The following is a 19,869-nucleotide window of genomic DNA, read 5'->3' as shown; positions in this document are numbered from 1 at the left end:
GTTAAAGTAACCATGGCAACTAATTATTATTTCGATTCATTTCAGGTAGAGTTTATTGAAACAATTTGAAATAGATAAATAAATTCTTGGCAATATATATTATATTAACATCTTATTGTTATTATACATATTTATGTTCTTTACCCGAGGTTAAATAAATAAATAGACTTTCGGATTCTGTAATTCTTTATATATTATTGTCGTCATTACAATTATCACTTTGACTAATTTTGGTTTATAAACGTGGTCTTTTTATATTTACTTATTGATTTCAACTACAGTAACTTTAGTTTTTTTTTTCGGACCATCTCTTTTTAATTTCAATTGAAATAAAAAAAAAGGTCAGTTTTATTTTCAGGCATTTTTCACTGAATTTAGACAAAATCTCTTATAAAGACTTCACCCTCCCCCTCTCCTCCAAAGTCCTAAGACGGTGGGCGCAATGTTTGGTGGTCGCCACCTCGCAGAGAGATAACGAAGAAGATGTGGAGGAGAAGGCGAGTAGTTGGCAGTAGGAGCCATTATCAGAGGAAGTTAGGTATAAAAGAATAAGGTAGCCTTTTTACCTCATTAAACTTGAGACAAGAAGATACACTTTGCATCATGCTCTTCAATGGAGCTCATAACAAACAATGATAGTATCAGTAAATATTTATGGATTTTTGATAGTTCGTTCTTCTTATAGTCTTGTTTGACTTTGACAAAACCAGAAGCTCCACCGATTTTTCCCTGTTAAAGAAAGCAGCCTGCATCAGTGTGTTTCTGATAACTTTTTAATACATTGCGGTTTAAGCTAAAGTTTGAGCGAATACTCGGTATCTTCAGTGCTAGTCGCTTATATTGTATTATCAGTGCTTCCTACGAGAAGAACAACCTGCTATGACTAGCGTCATGTAATAGGGAGCTTAATATTGAATCTACGAGATTTACTATGAGCTCTTGCTCTTTAATCTTATACTCCTTAATAATCTCATTTGGCGGTTTGTTTAATCTAGAAGTCAAAGGTTATTGGTTATTAGTAGCTGGCTGTACTTTTCTAAGCTTGTGCGTAGTAGGTACATATTTAACAGGACATATAGAATTCTTCTGTCCGGCTTGCGTGCTTTCTTGTAAAGGTCAAACAGCTAGATATTTACATCGTCTCTATCATTGATATTACCCTAATAAAAGGAGATGATATAAGATACTATCCCACAATTCTCTTCAACGTGTATCTTCTTTACCCTGAATATATTTACTAATTCCATGAAAATTGAGTCTGCAATTTTGTTATTGGAACAAAGCTCAAAATCTTTCAGTAAGTTATCAATTATTATCGAAAAGTTTATTCCAGGGTATACATAGCTCTTCTTAAGTGATATAATGTTAAGTAGCGAGACATATATGGAGAGTTAGTATTTAGTTTCTCGACTCACTTGAGTAAAAAGACTTACATAATCTCCAACAAGATCCCTTTGACAAATAAATCTTCCATTTTAGTTGTCTTAAAAGGCTCTCCTTGATACTGACAAGTGGTCGGCTGATTATGTGGTTTCAATGACCAACTCAGTGCCAATAAAATGAACCGGTAATATCAGAGGGACGACGTTTCCTGGTGGAGCGCAACATTTTGATTCTACCGGACCACAAATCGTGACCTTTTTGCTGGCATGGAATAGCTCTATTTGGTCCCTAAGAATCCGTTATTGCTGTAATAATTGACTAAGAACTTTAAAGGTATAGATACAATTCAGAAGACAAAACATTCATAAAGCTTTTCTTTTGTGCTTTGCAAAAAAAAAAGAGTGGATGGAGTTTGCTTACCAGTTGGTGTTGTCAAACTCTGGGAATACGAGTAGGTGAAAGAACGAGAAATGCATAGTATGCGAAATAAGGCTAATAAATAGTAAAAATAACAAGCAAGGCTGCGTCACACTTTAATGCCAACAACTTCTTATGATCTTCAGCACAACTGGCTATTGATATAGTGTATTTGTGACGAATTATTATTTATTTATTGCCAAGTTTAAATTTAGGACACGAACAGCTATTTTGATACGAATATATAGTATGAATTATTGGAAATATTATTTTGACCTGAAGGATTAGAAAAGGACACCGAGCCCAAGACAGGTGTTCGGAATTAATTAGTCGAGTGATAAAAATGTCGTGTCCCACAAGAAAATGTTGGCCTCGTAGGATTAGCGTTTATTTTTGAAACATTTAACAAATCTCAAAGTACTGCAGTTTTTTAATTTATGCCGTTTTATTTTTCTTTAAAACTCCGGTAATTATTTCTCAATTTGGATATTTTAATGCCTGGATTTTAACATCCAAAAAAAGAAAGAAAGAAAAAAGGTTTACCCTTTCAAAATAAAGATTCTTTTTTTAGAAAATATATTTGCGAGCCAAAGAAAAGAAAAGGAAAAGGAAATCCTATAGATATATATATTGAAAAACACATGTGCAAATATTATAGTATATTTGATATATTAAAGGTGTCATAATTAATTTTAGACGTTAAAAGAAGTAGAAAAGGGTGTTTGATAGCAGCAAAGAATCTGATTATATAGATAGATAATATGGATAATCAGCATATTATTTTATTTTTTATTTTTTATAATTTATAATTTATAATTTATAATTTGCCTGCTTAAATAGATTTTCAAGGTTTCTGTGGGTGAAATAAAAAAAAAGTTGAAGGAAATGATTGAGGGCTAAAGCTCTTTTCCTGTTTTTTTTTTTTCTTTTTTCTTTAGCAAGATATTCAATGGTTCTTGTTACCTTGAATATGATATGTAGATATAATTTGTGGATAATACAATGGCTATCTTTTGACAAAATATCAATTATTTTATATAAAATAAATTATTAGAGATGTAAATCTCTTTTGGTGTGTGCAACATACCCCATAAGCCTTACTTTTCGTATTACAAACCTAATTCAGTCACCAATTTTTATTTTTATTTTGTTACTCTTTTGGTCTGTGCAAGGATCACTATAGGCTCAGTTCCTTTTTATTTTATTATTGGTGTTAAGCCTATTTACGATTTGCTAGAATATACAAAAAAAAAGGCCGTTTGGAACATAAGAGTGATAATAAAAATATAAAGTAAGTGGAGCAGGAAAAGGTTGATAATATATATATTTGTTTCTGTTGACCCTTGTAGAATCAAAACCATAGTGGTATTCTACTTTCAAAAATATTGACATTTGATTTATTCATATACACCTTAATATTATTCTTTTTACCTGATTATATTTGGCCAAATTAGCAAAAGCTTAATTTTATCTCAATCAAGGGAAAAAGAAGAAGAAAATAACAAGGCTGTCTGAAGTTAAAGTAAATATATATAAATATATAGAATATAAAATATAAAAAATAAAAAATAAAAAATAAAAAATAAAAACGATGTTGTGCCTCAGCTTCTCACACGCTTTACCCCTCTCTCTCTCTCTCTTTTTTTATTTCTCTCTCTTTATATTACTACCTATCGCTCTCACTCACTCGCTGTCTATATACACATTCACGGAACAATGATGATCGTGCCTTTCGCCTTGGTAAACCTTGCCTTATTCACCCTAGTCAATGCTGGCCAGGCTTCGTTTAGTCTGGATCATTCGGGGCTATGCAGAGTTCCGGGAATTGGAGAAGATTGTGCGGACGCCTGCTCTCAACTCGACGACACGAACGGCATTTGCGTACAAGGACAGTGCCACTGCACCAGTGTTGGAGTTGGCAATTGTCAAGACTTCAATTTTGAAGGTTGCGATTCTATTTGTCTCGAAAAGGCATCCGATCTGGTTGGGATTTGTTTCAACGGCCAATGTGGATGCTTCTCTTAGACCATCGATTTCTTTCATTTCACCCAAGAACAAGTCCTTTCCTGATCCCAGTCATACTTTTGCTTTCATTTTTGCATTGCATTGCACCATTAATGGTCGAAATTAATCTGTAACCACCGTACAACCTTTTACTCTTTCTTGCTTAGTATTCAGATCCAAGTAGCCACATTCTTCTTCTCCCTATTATTTAGGAGAGCATTAATATTCAACATTTCATAGAGATTCTTCATTTATTTTACTTATTTTATTATCATCATTATACATTCACATTCATTATATGCATATATATGTATGTCATATATTTCATTTATATTTTTCCCTTTTATTTATTCTTAATAATATGCATTATATGTATACTCTTCTTCTTATTATTATTATTACTTTCCGCTTTGTATGGGTATATTTTCTTTAAATAAATATAAATCAACTGTATAATATATGTCGTATATGTGATGATGATTCAAAATGGCATAGCTTGCTCATAAATTTGTGCAACACAGCGGTAAATTTATTTATTTTTTGAACTATACAAGATTTCTCCAGTGTATATAAATATTAAGTCTTTGTGCTATAAATCGAGACAAGGCACGCAAATAAAGTCCAGAGATCAGTCATTGTATATCTAATTAATATGTTCAGGACAGAACTATCATGAAACTTAGAACACACACTTTATCTTTAATCTTTAAATACGGTATATTTCTACCACTATAGCTTTTTTTTCTCATTTTACAGACCCAATGAGCTATTATGCATTGTCAATGCATAATGATACTCGCACACATAATTTTAATACCAAAAACACACACACGCACATACAAAGGGGTTCAAATCTGAGCTTATTGATACCATACTCAAGAACATCAATGACAGCCCCTTCTGTGCCATTCATTTATCATGGCTGACTTGTGTGATGCTATGATACATTATTCGATATATACATATATACTCATTGCTCTTTTCTGATGAGGCTATCAAAGTATAACTTAAAGGGACTCTCTGTGACTTCAAAATACATCACATTCATGTTACCCTTGAACATAACAAAGGCTCCGACTCTTTCAATCACAATATATTAATCCACCCAACTTTACCCCTCCTCTTTCCTACCCATACAAAAATCTCCGTATCATTATACCTTATACTACTACTACTACTACTACTTTTATTCTTTGCCGGGGGGAAAGAGGGTAATAATTCATCCCATAATTTTCTTCACAAGTGGACATTCTCATTTACTCTGAAAAGAGAAGAACAAATTCGACTCATCACTTCAGATTACCGTCTTCTATTTTTTTATTTCAGTTTATTTTCTTTTTCACTTCGGCTATAGTATTGCAGTACATATCTTGATTGTGGAATTCTGTGTTAATATCATTTTTTTAAGTAATGTAGTAATGTAGTAACTAGTAAAGTCTATACTTCTTGTAAACTATAGTAAACTCTGATGTCAATCACTTTTCACAAGCTTCTCCAAGTAATATTTATCTTTAGGCTTAGACATTTCTTGGGCAAGGTTTATTCTATACTTCACTTTTATAGCACAAAATACTTTTAAATGTACATTCCTACATCGGGAGATTTTAGTAGCTGGTGTTTCAACTTTAAGTGTCTCAATCACCATCTATTTTTTTTAGAAACCGAATATATCTTGTACTTTGGTTACAAAGGCTGTTATTATCATAGCTTGAATTTTGAGAAAGGGTGATCGGTATTTGTAAGATTGATGAAAATGATAAAAGTTAAATTACATTATGTGTTAAGAAAATGGATTCATCAAAAGGGGAACCTTACGGACAGCCTGGCGGGACAGCCTGGAAGGATATTTAGAAGTATGTTACGTCACCTAGTCACGTGTTTGGGCAAATGTCATATTGGCGGGACAGCTTGGGCAGCCTGGACAGCCTGGAAATATTTTATGACACTTTAGTTCCGAGTTTAGACAAATAGTCATTTTTTTGGGCGGAGGAGGGAGGGGGGACTATATAAAGTGTTCTTTAGTTTGCCAATAAAATCACTGCCCTTTTTTTACTACAACATCAGCACATAATTTTTTTGACATCTAAGATGAGCAACATCAACAACACCAATGACCATGTCATTGTTAGTGAGACTTCTTCAAAGAAGTACAATGCTGCCCTGACCGAGTTCAACTCGATATTTCTTGTTGGAAGAGAATTCTCTTCAACTGTAGCTGTTTGTGAAGCTACCAAAGCATATGGTGCTAAGCATAATATTGTACTCATCACATATTCTTCTTCAAGCACCCATATAAGAAGGATTTGTAAACACTATAGTGAATACAGAGACACTCAAAAGGCCGAGAAAGTTGTTTTGGAAGCCTCTGTCAACCAAAAAACCCCTGTTCCTGGGTGGGAGAGCGAGCGCGTAAAGGATACCCAGAAGAGTGGTTGCCCTTGTTTTGTATATGCTTCGAAAAAGAAGGATGGAAAGGTTTTAGTCCATTCTTGTGAGGCAAATCATAACCATCCAATTGTGGAAGGTCGTAGAGCATATGCTATGCATCGAAAACTTTTCCCTGAAGCCATGATTCTTGTTACAAAGCACCTGAAAGACAATGATACTTTTTCACAATCTTCAACAATTTGAAGAAAAATAGATTTGTCAATATCATTCGCCAGGATATTGAGAATATTAAGCAGCATTTTGGAAAGGAAATGTTTAGTTTTATAATAACACTACAGGATCTTGACTTCCATGTCAGATATACTGTTGGCAATAGTGAAGCGAACAAGATAAGCATAATCTTCTTTGTTCATAAAGATGCGATTGACAAAGTCAGACAAATGTCCGAGACAGTTGTGATTGATGGAACATATAAGAATAATAGCCATCGAATGACTTATGTCAACATTGTTGGTACCAGCAAAGTCAGTGGAAATCTATGTACAACTTTGAGGACCTTCCCAATTGCTGGTGCTTTGGTTGAACACGAGACTGAAGAGAACTATTACTGGGTACTTTGCTGTCTACGAGATGCAATCTGACCAAAGAGTAAATACAATGACAACAACACTGCCACCACCACAAATCTTCTGCCAAGTGACTTTATCACCGACAACAAGAAAGCATTGAGAAATGCAATAACCAATGCTTTCCCTGAGTCCAAACAACTCTTGTGCTATAAGCACATTAAAGATAACTTTAAGAAGCAACTCCTACCAGTGATGAAGGAGGATGAGAATGGAGACAAGAGAAGCTTCTTGAATGAGTTGGCTGGTCATATCAACCGAATTGCTTTGAAGTGTATCACGTCTGAAGAAGAAAAGAAAGAAATAGATGCATTTCACAGTTTTGCCAAAGCTAACTGCAAAGACCAAGAAAAAATAGCACGGACTTTTCTTGAAAGGTATGCAAAGTGCTGTTATATTTGCTAGACAAAGTTTGATAACTATAAACAATAACATTTATTTTTTATATACGCTTTCAGAAAAATGAATGACAAAGAGAACTTGATGAATTCTTATGTTTTTAAGCATACTCACTTTGGAAATCGCACTTCCAACTGTGCAGAAAGTACACATGCTTCATTAAAGCATGCCCTTGGAACTTCATCTGGTAAACTGAAGACAGTCACCATAAAAGTTACCAAGTGGTATGAGGAGTTGATATGTGTATGCTTTATTATCTTAAACATTAATGGATTAAACTTTATAATAATGGTAATTAATGGTAACATTTTTGTAACTTTTAGAGATTGACAATAGAAAGCGTAGATTGACAATGGACTGTCTCGGAGAGAGCACTACCATTGTGTTTTATAAAATCAATTCTTCCCAGTTGAATAATATTTGCCATAAAATTCGTCTTTTTGCAATGGATCATATCAAACTTGAACTCGCCAAATCAATCATATCTGAAAAACTTCCAAAAGAGTGAGAATGTCTCATTAACTCGAACTATCTCTTGTCCTGCTACCATCAACTTGCGCAGTATAATAAAGTTCATATTTCTTGTATTCCTAGACAATGGAGAATAAACTACTTTGAAGAAGAAGGTAATGTATAGATATAGATATATAATTGATATTAAACTATCTCCTTATTTTATATACTCTTTTATACAGACCACTCGATTATCAACAACACGTTACCTGTATCTAAAAATATTAACAAGATTACAACCATAACACTCCAACTTGATTATAAGCTTGAAAGAATTACCCAAATACTCAACAGCGCCCAAAGCAAAAAACAGCAAGTAAATTTTGAAGAATATATTGACAAAATAATAGAATTAGATGCTAAGCAGAAACTTGAGAACATTAATAGTTCAACAATAGTGAAAGCTATCTCACATGTGGTATTTCAGGTACGAAACAATAAAAAAAAAAAAATTTGATAATAGAGACGTATAGAAATACTTTGAGACTGTATATAAGTTGTCTTTATTCATAAATAAAAAGTGTCCCTTTTTATAAGAAAACACAATCTGCTCTTGTCATTACGTCTTAGTTTCTTAAGGCTTTCTTCCTTTACTATATTTGGTTATTAGAGTGTATTTACTGCTTAACTAGTGTCGGTGTTACAATTATGACATCAAGTCATAAATTGTACTTCTTTAGCTCTTAGCTATTCTTTTCTCTTTTACACTAGAGCTTTAGGACTTCCTACTAAATTAGCTCCATATCGATCTGACACAGTTTACCCGGCAGTATGATATAATTATCTTAACAATCTTTAAGATATTATCTACAGTACTAACTGTAATAATTATTGGGCTGATTACTTAATCGTTTATATATATTTTATACTGACAAGATGATAGCTACTACGCTATCCCAATATGAATATGTTCTTATATGTGATAAATCCAACATCCGAGTGTCTGGATCACCACATCACAAAGTCATAGTAAAAAAAGCATAACCTAGAGGACTTTTCTATTCTATATTAACTACCAAAATATGAACTTCATAATGGAATTACATTCAATAATATTAATATTTATCTTATTTTGTAGATCTTTTTATTTTCTTTTTCTTTTTTATCCCATTTTCTTGTTTTCATATTTATCTCTTTATCTTGTTATCTCTTTATTCTCTTATCAAGTTTTATTATTATTATTCATATTATTCTTTGTAGCAAAAAACTTTAATTAACAATCGAATTTAAAATTCTTCCGGAATTTGATAATACCATCAAACAGGAAGACAAGACCCAAGTGCTATTAATCATCTTTTATTTAAACAGCAAAAAACTATATAAAGTAATTTTTTATTCTTTGTGTATCTAATTGATCATCTTTTTCACTTGTCATTACCACTACCTGATTTTCCTTGTCATGTCTGAATCTCTTGACCTCGCACAACTCACTTAAATCATTGCTGCTTTGCAGGCTCGCTTGACATCACTGGAGAATAGATCCTCCTCTACACTACACATGATTCCTGTTCGTGTGACCTATGATTAGACTCTACCTGAGCTTTTGAAGGCTACCACTGGCATGTCAGTGGATCTCTTTACCTCCACATTGGATACCAAGGCCTGCAAGAAAATTATTGACACTTACCCACCAATTCAGGATATGGTTTACCCCCCTCTTGCCACTCTTTCTGTTTCTCTGGCTCAATTCAAGCTACATCAAGTAAAGGAAGACACTCTTCTGCATAACTTACAGTATAATTTGTCTGGTTCTTTCTGGCCATTGGACATCTTGGCCTACTAAATTCTTCTCAGTGTTCCTGAATTGCAAGCATCACATTTTCTTGCTATGATTAAGGACTTGTGTTCCTTACTTGTTTACACTTCTGCATTTATTACACAATCTTGCAATAAACTGGCAATGCAGTCGTTTAATTCTAAATTCCAAGTGACTGACAGTGGTTCCACCAAGAACTACACTATGGATCCTTCCAAATTCCAACAATCTCTTTTGGAATAAGTGAACTCTCAGAAGCCTGTGCACAAGGCTGTTTCTTCATTCTGCAAGTCACGTCCATCTGCCCCTGTCTCCTCTGCTCCCAGAGATTTGTTTTTTCAATCCAGCCCATTGCACACTGCAGGCAGGCATTCCAATCAGCACCTCTCAACCCATGAACGTCAAGCTCATTCTCAGTCCTCTTGTTCTCCACGATCAAAGTCCCCCCACCCCAAGCAGTCACGATCCCAATAGATTTGTCTTCTGTGGGTGGGTGGCTCAGTCAGTTATGGCTCTTCCCGCTACCCAACAGGAAACGACCCCACAAGGGTCACCACACTATGGAGACAACAACTTCCCTCCTCTATTACCTAACATACATCCATCAACCCAACCAAACGCCCCCACACATGCTTTACCTACTACCACTCCCATCACCTTTGCCTCCTTGGTCGACCCTGAAAAACAACACTCCCTCACGCGCATAGAACGCGTACTTGGTTCAGATGACCCATATGCCATTCCTACGGAATGTCGGTTTGGTACTTCCCCCCACTCTGTTTTTTACGATCTGCCCCAATCTGATGACTCGTTCATGGCCGCCTTCTGGACAGCAATTCACGCCGCTTTCTCTGAGGAGGAAGCTTTTGCTGAAGTTACCTCTGTGTGCAATAACACACACATCGTCGAACTTTACCTTGAATCTGACACCCTTTGCAATCATGCATGTGCCAAACCCATTGTCGTCCAAGATTCCGTTATTCTCGCCCACCGTGCCATTTCGTCTTCTGTTATGATGATGAAACTCAACATCACTGGTCTTCCTCGCCTCTCCCGCCCCTGCCTTAACGAACTTATCCGTTCTTCCCTCTACTCTTTCAGCATCATCAAGGAGGTCGTTATTTACCTGGAGAACAGGTTCTTTACTGGATCTGGCTACGTGTACCTGGAACGCCCACCTAACCAGGATCGTGTTTACTCTCCCCTGGTTCACAAGATTCCCTGCGAAGGTTATGGTCATGTTTTCGGCACTTGGGCCAAGATGGGTCCCCATTGCAGATACTGTAAGGCCATGGGCCACGTTCTGGCTGACTGTCCCACCCGCCCAATCAAATCTCGCACTTGTCACGCCTGTCAAGCCATCGGCCACCTTCAGGCAACCTGTCCCCGTATCAACAACCCTCATCCCAACAACAACACCAGTAACAAACGCATCCGTAAACAGCCCCGTCGTGAATCCCAGTCCACCCCCGCCCGTACACAAACTCTTCCCCCTGTCCTTCCCGCACTACCCAAGCGAAAGAAAAAGTCTGCTCCTCATACACCGCCTGCTAATCAGTTTGACATCTTGGGCAAGTCTGCAGCCAAGATTGAGGCCGAACTTGCACAGCTATCCACTCATGACCCTTACCAACGAGTCCTCCGCGCAGCATTGAAAAACATTACCGACAAATCAAACCGTGACATTCCATACCAAGAATATGATCCTAACAAGGACGACTTGGCTATGGATACTCAAGACAGCGAAAACGGTGCTGAATCCGAATCCTCTAGTGACAGCAATAATGCTGACAACGACCAACATGGCTCACTTATGACAGGTATTGTCGTTCACCAAAATATTAACCCCTCTCAATGATCAATATAGGAACACTAAACTGTAGAGGGCTTGCAAAATTGCAAGACCCCCAAAGACGATCCTTATTTATTCAATACCTCCGCTCCCAACATCTCGACATACTCGCCCTCCAAGAAACCCATGCCACCACAGAAGCTCTTCAACAGACCTTCCAACATCAATTCCATTCCTCATCTACATTATGGTCGCCCCATTGCGGCCTAGTCTCTCTTTCCCCCTTTCTAATGTTTACTGACCCCTTATTCACCATGTGTGGTCGCAGCATTACAGCTACTGTCACTCACTCCAACAATCTCTTCCCCCCCATCCGTATCTGCGTTGTATATGCCCCATCCACCCCAAGCCATAGACATAATTTTCTTACATCACTTCTCAACAACCCTCACTTTATCCCACTTCTCCCCTCCCGATTTATTCTTTTGGGTGACCTTAACTATAACTCTCTGCCCTCTATAACCACACCCACAACTCGCACCCCAAAGGCCCCACATGAATGGCTTCAGTTTGTGCGATCTAATCTACATGACTGTGTCACTCCAACAGGTACGTCCCCCCTCCCTACATTTCAAAGAGGATCTTTCTCTTCATGCCTAGACTATATTTATGCTTCCCCGATATCGCCCCATCTATAATGTCTTCCTCTGTAACATACATCCAACCTTTATGGTCGGATCACTATCTTGTGAAGGTGACATTTCGCTTTACTATGACCCAACAAATTGGCAAGGGACTTTGGCGTGCCAACCCACGCCTTGCTCTCAACCCTTCCTTTTGTGAGGAACTCAATAATCTTCTTTCATCTCTCTCTCCCCAGCTTCCCCACATAGGCTCTATACAAGACCAGTGGGACTGGATCAAATCCAAAATCGCCCAATTCGCCCTCGCTTTTTCTCGTCATCCTTGCTGCACCCTTGCTGACCAAGAACGCAAACTACATGCCAAACGCAACCATCTCCTCCGCCAACATCCTGACCCTTCGACCATTCCGCAACTTCCTCACCTCGAACGTCAAATACAGTCTCTCCAAACCGAACAAGTCGAGATACTAGCTCTTCGTGCCGGTAAACACTGGCAAGAACAAGGTGAATATTCTGCTGGTTATTTGAAACGAACTGTCACTACCCGTCAATCCCGTACCATCATCACCTCTCTTCGCCACCCTACCACCGACCACGTCTGCACTGACGCAACGGACATGACTGATGCTGCTGCAGCCTTTTATGAGGTTTTGTACACAGCTGATCCCATCCAACCACCTGCAGTTTCAGATTTGCTAGACAACCTTCCCCCTGACCTTCGCCTCTCTGACTCCATCCATGATCAACTCACTGCCCCTTTCACAATAACCAACATCCACGCTGGCACCACTCGCTCCCCTAAGTCCAGTAGCCCCAGCCCAGACGGCATACCCTATGAAATCCTCCGACTCCTCATCAACCATCCCATGTACACCAACCTCACTTCCGCCGTTTACAATAATGCCCTCCATCTTGGGGTATTCCCTACTTCCTGGCAATCGACATGTGTTATCCTTCTTCCCAAGAAAGGAGACCTGTCCTCTCTCAAGAACTGGAGGCCCATAGCTCTCATTAATGCCGATGCCAAAGTATTCACCCGCCTTGTCAACGACCGCATGATTCCTGCAGCCAGCTCTCTTGTTTCCGCATACCAAACTGGATTTGTCCGTGGACGGTTTATTGCAGACAATGGAATCCTGACCAAAGCCATCATGGAAAATGCTCGACTCACCAATGCCTCTGACATAGGACTGTTACTTGATCAGGAGAAGGCCTATGATAGAGTTCATCCAGATTACCTGCGACAGGTTCTCACTCACTTTCACTTCCCCCAATCTCTCATCTCATCCATATACTCCCTTTTTTTTTCCACTAACATTACCGTCAATGTCAATGGCCATATTTCTTGCTCTCTCTCTCAATCTCGTGGTTTGCGTCAAGGGGACCCTCTCTCTCCAGTCCTTTTCAACCTTGCCTTCGAACCACTCCTTCGCCGTCTCCTTCATGATCCTGAATTCCCTGGCTACACACCGTCCATCTCACCACGCACCGTTCCTTCCCCCACAGACCCTAACCCACAAATTCCGTCACCACTCCTCCCACCACAGGCCATCAAGTTCCTTGCCTACGCCGACGACCTCCTTGTGTTCCTCCCCAATCCTCCTAGTCTTTCCCGCCTCCAAGTCCACTTAAACACTTATGTCAATGCATCCAATGCCCGTATCAACATGCACAAAACACAAGCCCTGTCCCTGTCCGGTTACCCTCTGTCGTCCTGGCAAGACATCCTACAACAGTTTCAAATTGTGGACTGTCATGATAAACACTCTCCACTTCCACTCATTTACCTTGGCTTCCCACTTTACACATCCATCATACAACGCAACTCCTTCTGTTCCTCTCTTCTCACCAAAATCCAATCCGCCTGTCATATTCATCTCTCACGCTCTCTCTCAATCCGTGGCCGTGACACCGTTCTAAACACTCTCATCCTCTCCAAACTATGGCATGTTCTTCGAGTGATATCTGTCCCTGTTGCCTTCATGTCCAAGATACAATCGGCCATGGGACAATTTCTTCAACATCGTATGTTCCCTCCAATCAAGCTTGCCACATTATGCCTCCCATCCATATCTGGTGGACTTGGGGTTCTCGATCCAATTATACAGCAATCTGCTCTACAACTTCGTTGGCTTCTCCCTCTTGTCCGTTCCCCATTTGGTCGATCCGGTCTGGTCCTTCCTTGGTTGTCCTTCCTTCTTTGGTCCTTTTCTGGGATCCCGGATCCTCGTCTACCTTTACTTTTCCCTGATCTTCGTCCTCTACCTTTCCGCCATATTGACAGTGTTTTCAGAAACATATTTGCTGCCATTGATCTCCTGCCACACTCCTTTGACTCCGTTTCTATTAACCACCCCACATGCCTCTCCTTGCCTCTCCCCTCTATCTGCCTACCCTCCTCTCTCATACCACGGACTTGGCGGCATCTTCTTGTCACTGACGCTTTTGTCGTAGATGATTCATTGCAAGTACTTCGTCGTCAAACAAGACCCAAGCGTCCCCAATCCCCTCACATCATCACCAAGTTCTTCCGTCAAGTCGACAACCATTCCGTTCTTTTACAACCTTTCTTCTTCCGCTCTCTTCTCCCACATTCCTTGCTTGATGGTCTCCTTCCTCCACCTTCCTCTCCCATTGTGTCGCATGTGGACCCCAACCCCTTCCTCACCAGTATGTTTCCCATAATACCTCGCAAACCATTCTCACCCAAAACGTTCCGCACCCTTTGCACCCCGTCCCCAGACAACCCTGTCCCTCCTCTCCACACCCACCAATGGCGCACTTTCTGGTCCGCTCCCATCCACCATTCTGTCCGTTCTTTATGGTTCCGCGCTCTTCACAACAAGCTGTCGTGTCGCTCCGTTCTACACCAAACTGTCCCTACCATCTTTCCTGACGGGTCCTGCCCCATATGCGGTGACATCAAGGAATCTACATCTCACTTTCTGTTCACTTGTCCCCCAAAGTTCTCCGCCTGGACTATTTTTTGGTCAACCCATTTTGGCAACGTGCCCTCCATGCAAGACATTCATTCTGCTCTTTTTTCCTTCCGTCTCCCGCCATCCCTCACTCCAGACATTCCCACCGTTTCTCTTGTCAGCTGTATCCTCCTCGCAATCTGGCACCATCACTGGTCCTTTGTGTTTGACGATGCTCCTTTCCTGAGTACATCAGTCCTTGTCACTGCTGCTTCTCTTGTCACCCGTTTTCATGCAGAACTATCCCTGACTCTTTCAGACTAGCTACTCACTCATTTTACATATAATTTAAAAACCCAAAAACACATAGAAAATATAAAACCCAAAAACAGGATTGTGACTTCCTCTTCCTCTTAGAATTGTTAAGCTCAATAAAATTTCTGAGACCTAGCCTCCTTACAAAAAAAAATGTCTCAGTCAGTTCTCTTGGGCATTACAGAGACTGTCCAACAGCAAGTGGTTGAATGGCATCATCTCTAATGAATTTCGGATTCACTTCAATTGGCTACCTCCTCTGTTGACCTATGGCCGCCCAACCATTCCAATGCATGACTCTCAAAGGCATCTTCTTTGTTAAGAGATAGCCAAACTGTTGCCTAAGAAAGCAATAGAATCTGCTCCTTCCAACTCTCCTGACTTCACAAGTCCAAGATTTGTTATCCCCAAGAAGAATGGTGGGTATTACCCTGTGTTCCATCTCAAACACCTCAAGAAACACTTAACTGCCTCTCACTTCAAGATAGAAACTTTACAAGCTGTGTGCAAGTTGATTTGATCTGGCAACTTCTTGACCTCTTTCGATCTCTCCAATGCTTTTCTCCACCTTCTTGTTCACCATGCATCCCACAAATGTCTTTGTTTTCAGTGGGAAAATTGTACTTACCAATTTTGAACGACTCCATTTGGTCTTTCTATCATTTCTTGGCTCTTCACCAAGATTATGCGGCCAGTTCTGGAATAGGCATGACAACATGAAATACACATAATCACTTATTTAGACAATTGGATTATCATTACAGATTCTCCTCAACAGTCCTTGGCTCACACGTAGCTATTGATAGCCAAGCTAGAATCCTTGGGGTGGCTTCTGAACCTGAAGAAGTTGTCTTTCTAACCATCTCAGCAACTAGAGTACCTTGGTTACTTATTGCATACCCAAACTATGACAACAAAGCTTTCTGGAACAAAGCTTTGCAACCTTTGCCAATCGGTTTGTCAATGTGTCTCCCTCTCCCCATCTGGACCACAGCCTCACCATGAGGATTCAGGCTGTAACAATTGCTTTCTTTCTGGCCCACCTATACACAAAGCATTTGATGTGATTCAAGAACAAACACGTTCACAAGAACCGTGGTTGGGATATGGGTCATCCTCTTTCCCCTCATTGTCTTCACGAACTGCGATGGTAGAAACAGAATCTCTTGTAGTGGAATGACCTCTCTCTCTTGTCTCAACAACATCAACATGTTTTGTTTGTGAATGCAAGCAATACTAGATGGGATTGTACTCTGGGCATCCACACAGCTCATGGATACTGGACACATGAGGAAGCCAAGATGTAGATCAACTGGCACAAAATGAAAGCAGTTCAACTGACTCTCCTCACCTTTCCCTCCCTTTGGGACACCTTAGTTCTTATCCACACCAACAACACTACATCAATGGCGTACCTCAACAAGCAAGGCAGCTCACATGCCTTCCATCTGATACAACTGGTCACAAAGATTTGAAGATAGTGTCTCTACCATGGTCTCTGATTGGCTGCACAGCATATTGCAGGGAAGGACAATGTCACTGCCAATCTGAAATCTTGCCAGACTTTTACAAAGAACCTCTGGAAAATCTTCAAGGCAACGTTCAGTACAGTACAGTTAACATGGAAACCATACAATGTGAATCTCTTTGCAGATCGGATCACTCATCTTCTTCCCACATACATATCCTGGCTTCCCAACCCAAAGGCAATAGCTTTGGATGCGATGTCTATCTTCTGGAGCTGATAGAACAATTGTTACTTCAACCCCCTATGGAATCTGATTGGCTGGTGTCTGCATAAGATATGGCAGGAGAACTTGACGGTGATCTTGGTGGCTCTGACTTGGCCGAGTGCCATATGGTATCCCCTTCTCCTGAAGATGTTAGTGGCTTCTCCCCTAATTCTGAACAATCAGTCTATAGTTTTCGCCTCTCCCAAGACCCCATGGTCATTGAAGAACTCGACGTGGAAGCTCATCACATACAGACTATCAAGCGCAAGTTTGATAATACAGACTTGACTGATGAATCCGTTCTTCTTCTTATAGATTCTGCCCTCACCAATACTCCTACCAACCACATCTATCAATGGGGCCAGCACTTGTTCATTGCGTGGGCCCTTCAACAAGCTGTTTCTCTCACAGAATTTATCTTACAAGATCTGATCAATTTCTTGGTTTACCAACACAATGAAGGATTTGGCATGAGTACTATTAAGAATCATTATACTGCTGCTCTCAAATTACATACCAACCCCGAATCTCTTCGATTCCATGAAGATGTCTGGACTGTCTTTTCTTGTCTTGCACTCCAAGCTTCTCCTTTGCGACAGAGCAGGCCCTCTATTGATCTTGCTCCTACTCTCAATCATGTTGCCTCCATTGTTTCCATCACTTCCACTTCTCTTGCTCCCCTCTTGCGCAAGACAGTCTTTCTTATTGTAATGGCTGCTTTTATCCACCCATCCAATCTTGCTTGCCTCCAACTCTTGTCTGCTTGAGTTGCTCTCTCTTCTGGTGCATTGACTTTTGATATTCTGGGTCCCAAAGAACAAAGAAATAGTTGCCAAATTATAAAGTTTATTGCAATCCAGTCCAATTTTATCTTGGCTCTTTGTCCTGTCCTTGCTTTCTGTGCACTTAGGGATCATCCCCAGGCTTCCACTGCTCACCCTCCTGAATGCTTGTTTGTTAATGCACATCAATCTACGAATTCTGTACAGGTTTCTATCATCTCCTCTTGGCTTTGTAGTCTTCTGCAGCTCTCTATGCATGAACCAGTTTTGGTTCAGTCTATTGCCTCCACTCTTGCTCTCAAACGTGATATGTCTTTGGACAACATAGTTACTCTTGGTAATTGGTCTAGTCATAAAGTCTTCCAGCAACATTACAACCGCAACCACATTTTGTCTGCTGATTTTACTAATGTTGTATTACGTCCCTTGGCTTCTATTCTGGTCTTGGGTTTGGTGGTCCTCACTGTGGTTCATAGTGACTTAGAAAATATACTCTGAATTAGTACTTGGACCTTGTATTCCTGTTTGACGGTCTCATCAAATTCCGAGAGAATTTAAAATTTGATTGTTAATTCACTGGATAGATCAGAGAACAAGAAATACAAGATCTAAGTCTTTCTCCTACTCACACCTGTAATGATCAGTCAATGATCAATTAGATAGACAAAGAATAAGAAATTACTTTATATAGTTTTTCTCTGTTTAAATAAAAAATGATTAATAGCGCTTAGGCCTTGTCTTCCTTGTTCTCTGGTCTATTCAGTGAAAACACAAGAAGTCAATTTTATTTATTATTTTTGTTTCAAAGTAAAGACAAAAACCAAACTCTGCCAAAATTATTTTCTTGTTCATTAAATAACAAATTGAATACAAATGTGATGACCAATAATTATTCTACTGAGCCTCTCATAAGTTGGATAAATAATGATTATAATTAGTTGTTACTTGATATTATCTATATGATAGTATTTTACCACACTTTTCCTAGCCAGATTCAACTATGGTTGAGACGACTACAAGGCAGTGCTATGGTAATTGACTATTTAGACAAAAAAAATTAAACTTGAAACTACGCTCTTGATATGAAACACAGAACTTTACAAGGACACTCTCATTTCCTAACAGACTGGGCTGGCTTCATTGTCACTGTTGTCACTGTTGTCTGACGTTTTGCTCCTGATGATTTGTTCAACAATGATGTGTCAGTCTTGGCTGTCAATTTTCTAGGACGAGCTCTCCTACACTTGCTTTGGGTGATTGCTAAAGACAATCCATTAGATTGGTATTGTCTTTCATTGTCTATTCTTTTCCAGTATTTATGTATTGGTTCCAATAAACGAAACTCATAAGCAGATATCTATGAATTTTCTTTTTCATCTAGATCTTTCCACTTAACTAAAAACAATCTAGATTTATCAGTACAGTGAGGGAAAAAAGTGTTGCAACATTTTTTAAAACCTAATTATATTCTTTGAGTAACAGGTTCTTTCTTTCACTTTTACATTACAATTCTAAATAGAAATGCAACAATTTAAATGCGTAGAAAAGTCCAAAAAATTGTTAACTAAAGGACACAAACAAACCAATGATATAACTCGTGCAATAATTGTGTATGAGAGCATTAATAACGGCACTAATCAAGCTAACATTGCCAGAAAAGTTGGTGTAAGCAAATACATAGTCCATTGCATTTTCAAAGCCTACAAAGAAAGCAACTTGTACAAAGCTGGTATATAATATGGTAGACCAAAAAAGCTGAATGAGAGAGACAAGAGAGAAATCCTTCATGAGATTAACCATGATGCAACAATCCCAATGACCATCATTTGCAAAAGATTAACTACATCTGTGTCAGTAAAAACTCTGCAAACCTTTTTGCATGGTGTTGGAATACACTCTCATAAAATGATCTCAAAGCCAAAGATTTCTGAAATAAATTAGAAAAAGTGATTGCAATGGGCAAAAGAACATTTGCATTGAAAATTGACAGATTGGAATATCATCATCTGGTCTGATAAGTCGAAATTCCGACTCCATGATAGTGATAGATGCCGAAGAGCTCTCAGACATAACACCACCAGAGATTTTTGTTATCATTTTGGGTGAAAATTGGCACCTAAGCAATATGATTGGCTTAGAGGCCAAAATATTGTAATTTGTTTTCGTACTCAATTTTTTTCATCCAAATAAAGGATAAAA

At 39.0% G+C, this 19,869-nt stretch overlaps 8 protein-coding genes across 8 annotated transcripts; 5 read left to right on the top strand and 3 right to left on the bottom strand.

Moving 5' to 3' along the window:
• Positions 1-1,523: 1,523 nt before the first annotated feature.
• Positions 1,524-1,859, bottom strand: PHYBLDRAFT_140223 (hypothetical protein; the record flags this gene model as incomplete). Its single annotated transcript, XM_018430358.1, has 2 exons — positions 1,524-1,671; positions 1,804-1,859. 2 exons carry the CDS (start codon positions 1,857-1,859, stop codon positions 1,524-1,526), a joined length of 204 nt encoding a protein of 67 aa, XP_018298262.1.
• Positions 1,860-3,568: 1,709 nt separating this feature from the next.
• On the top strand, positions 3,569-3,931 carry PHYBLDRAFT_59249 (hypothetical protein; the record flags this gene model as incomplete). Its single annotated transcript, XM_018440460.1, has 1 exon — positions 3,569-3,931. One exon carries the CDS (start codon positions 3,569-3,571, stop codon positions 3,929-3,931), a length of 363 nt encoding a protein of 120 aa, XP_018298261.1.
• Positions 3,932-5,892: 1,961 nt separating this feature from the next.
• PHYBLDRAFT_163244 (hypothetical protein) lies at positions 5,893-9,513 on the top strand (the record flags this gene model as incomplete). The annotated part of the gene is made up of 9 exons (XM_018434760.1): positions 5,893-5,951; positions 7,277-7,518; positions 7,541-7,721; positions 7,812-7,843; positions 7,913-8,157; positions 8,301-8,398; positions 8,442-8,499; positions 8,607-8,699; positions 9,259-9,513. The coding sequence occupies 9 exons, from the start codon at positions 5,893-5,895 to the stop codon at positions 9,511-9,513; spliced, it is 1,263 nt and encodes a 420-aa protein (XP_018298260.1).
• Positions 9,514-9,880: 367 nt separating this feature from the next.
• PHYBLDRAFT_140220 (CCHC-type zinc finger transcription factor) lies at positions 9,881-11,938 on the top strand (the record flags this gene model as incomplete). The annotated part of the gene is made up of 3 exons (XM_018430357.1): positions 9,881-11,306; positions 11,354-11,887; positions 11,916-11,938. The coding sequence occupies 3 exons, from the start codon at positions 9,881-9,883 to the stop codon at positions 11,936-11,938; spliced, it is 1,983 nt and encodes a 660-aa protein (XP_018298259.1).
• A 2,516-nt stretch (positions 11,939-14,454) lies between these two features.
• On the top strand, positions 14,455-15,300 carry PHYBLDRAFT_157465 (hypothetical protein). The gene has a single exon (XM_018433621.1). The coding sequence runs from the start codon at positions 14,595-14,597 to the stop codon at positions 15,162-15,164; it is 570 nt and encodes a 189-aa protein (XP_018298258.1). The 5' UTR covers positions 14,455-14,594; the 3' UTR covers positions 15,165-15,300.
• A 97-nt stretch (positions 15,301-15,397) lies between these two features.
• Positions 15,398-15,873, bottom strand: PHYBLDRAFT_140218 (hypothetical protein; the record flags this gene model as incomplete). The annotated part of the gene is made up of 2 exons (XM_018430356.1): positions 15,398-15,496; positions 15,784-15,873. The coding sequence occupies 2 exons, from the start codon at positions 15,871-15,873 to the stop codon at positions 15,398-15,400; spliced, it is 189 nt and encodes a 62-aa protein (XP_018298257.1).
• Positions 15,874-16,062: 189 nt separating this feature from the next.
• PHYBLDRAFT_140217 (hypothetical protein) lies at positions 16,063-18,168 on the top strand (the record flags this gene model as incomplete). The annotated part of the gene is made up of 5 exons (XM_018430355.1): positions 16,063-16,218; positions 16,328-16,458; positions 16,533-16,792; positions 16,958-17,645; positions 17,799-18,168. 5 exons carry the CDS (start codon positions 16,063-16,065, stop codon positions 18,166-18,168), a joined length of 1,605 nt encoding a protein of 534 aa, XP_018298256.1.
• Positions 18,169-18,781: 613 nt separating this feature from the next.
• On the bottom strand, positions 18,782-19,767 carry PHYBLDRAFT_140216 (hypothetical protein; the record flags this gene model as incomplete). The annotated part of the gene is made up of 3 exons (XM_018430354.1): positions 18,782-18,930; positions 19,254-19,370; positions 19,659-19,767. 3 exons carry the CDS (start codon positions 19,765-19,767, stop codon positions 18,782-18,784), a joined length of 375 nt encoding a protein of 124 aa, XP_018298255.1.
• Between the last annotated feature and the right edge of the window lie 102 nt (positions 19,768-19,869).

The sequence above is a fragment of the Phycomyces blakesleeanus genome (assembly GCF_001638985.1).
Source record: "Phycomyces blakesleeanus NRRL 1555(-) unplaced genomic scaffold PHYBLscaffold_2, whole genome shotgun sequence".
Classification (NCBI taxonomy): Eukaryota; Fungi; Mucoromycota; class Mucoromycetes; order Mucorales; family Phycomycetaceae; genus Phycomyces; species Phycomyces blakesleeanus.
Note: the sequence above shows the minus strand (reverse complement) of the source record. Positions and strands in the feature narration are given on the sequence as shown.

What these genes read in the sequence shown, in the direction of transcription:
- PHYBLDRAFT_157465 (XM_018433621.1), top strand. Translation starts at nt 14,595, where the DNA reads ATGTTTCCCATAATACCTCGCAAACCATTCTCACCCAAAACGTTCCGC.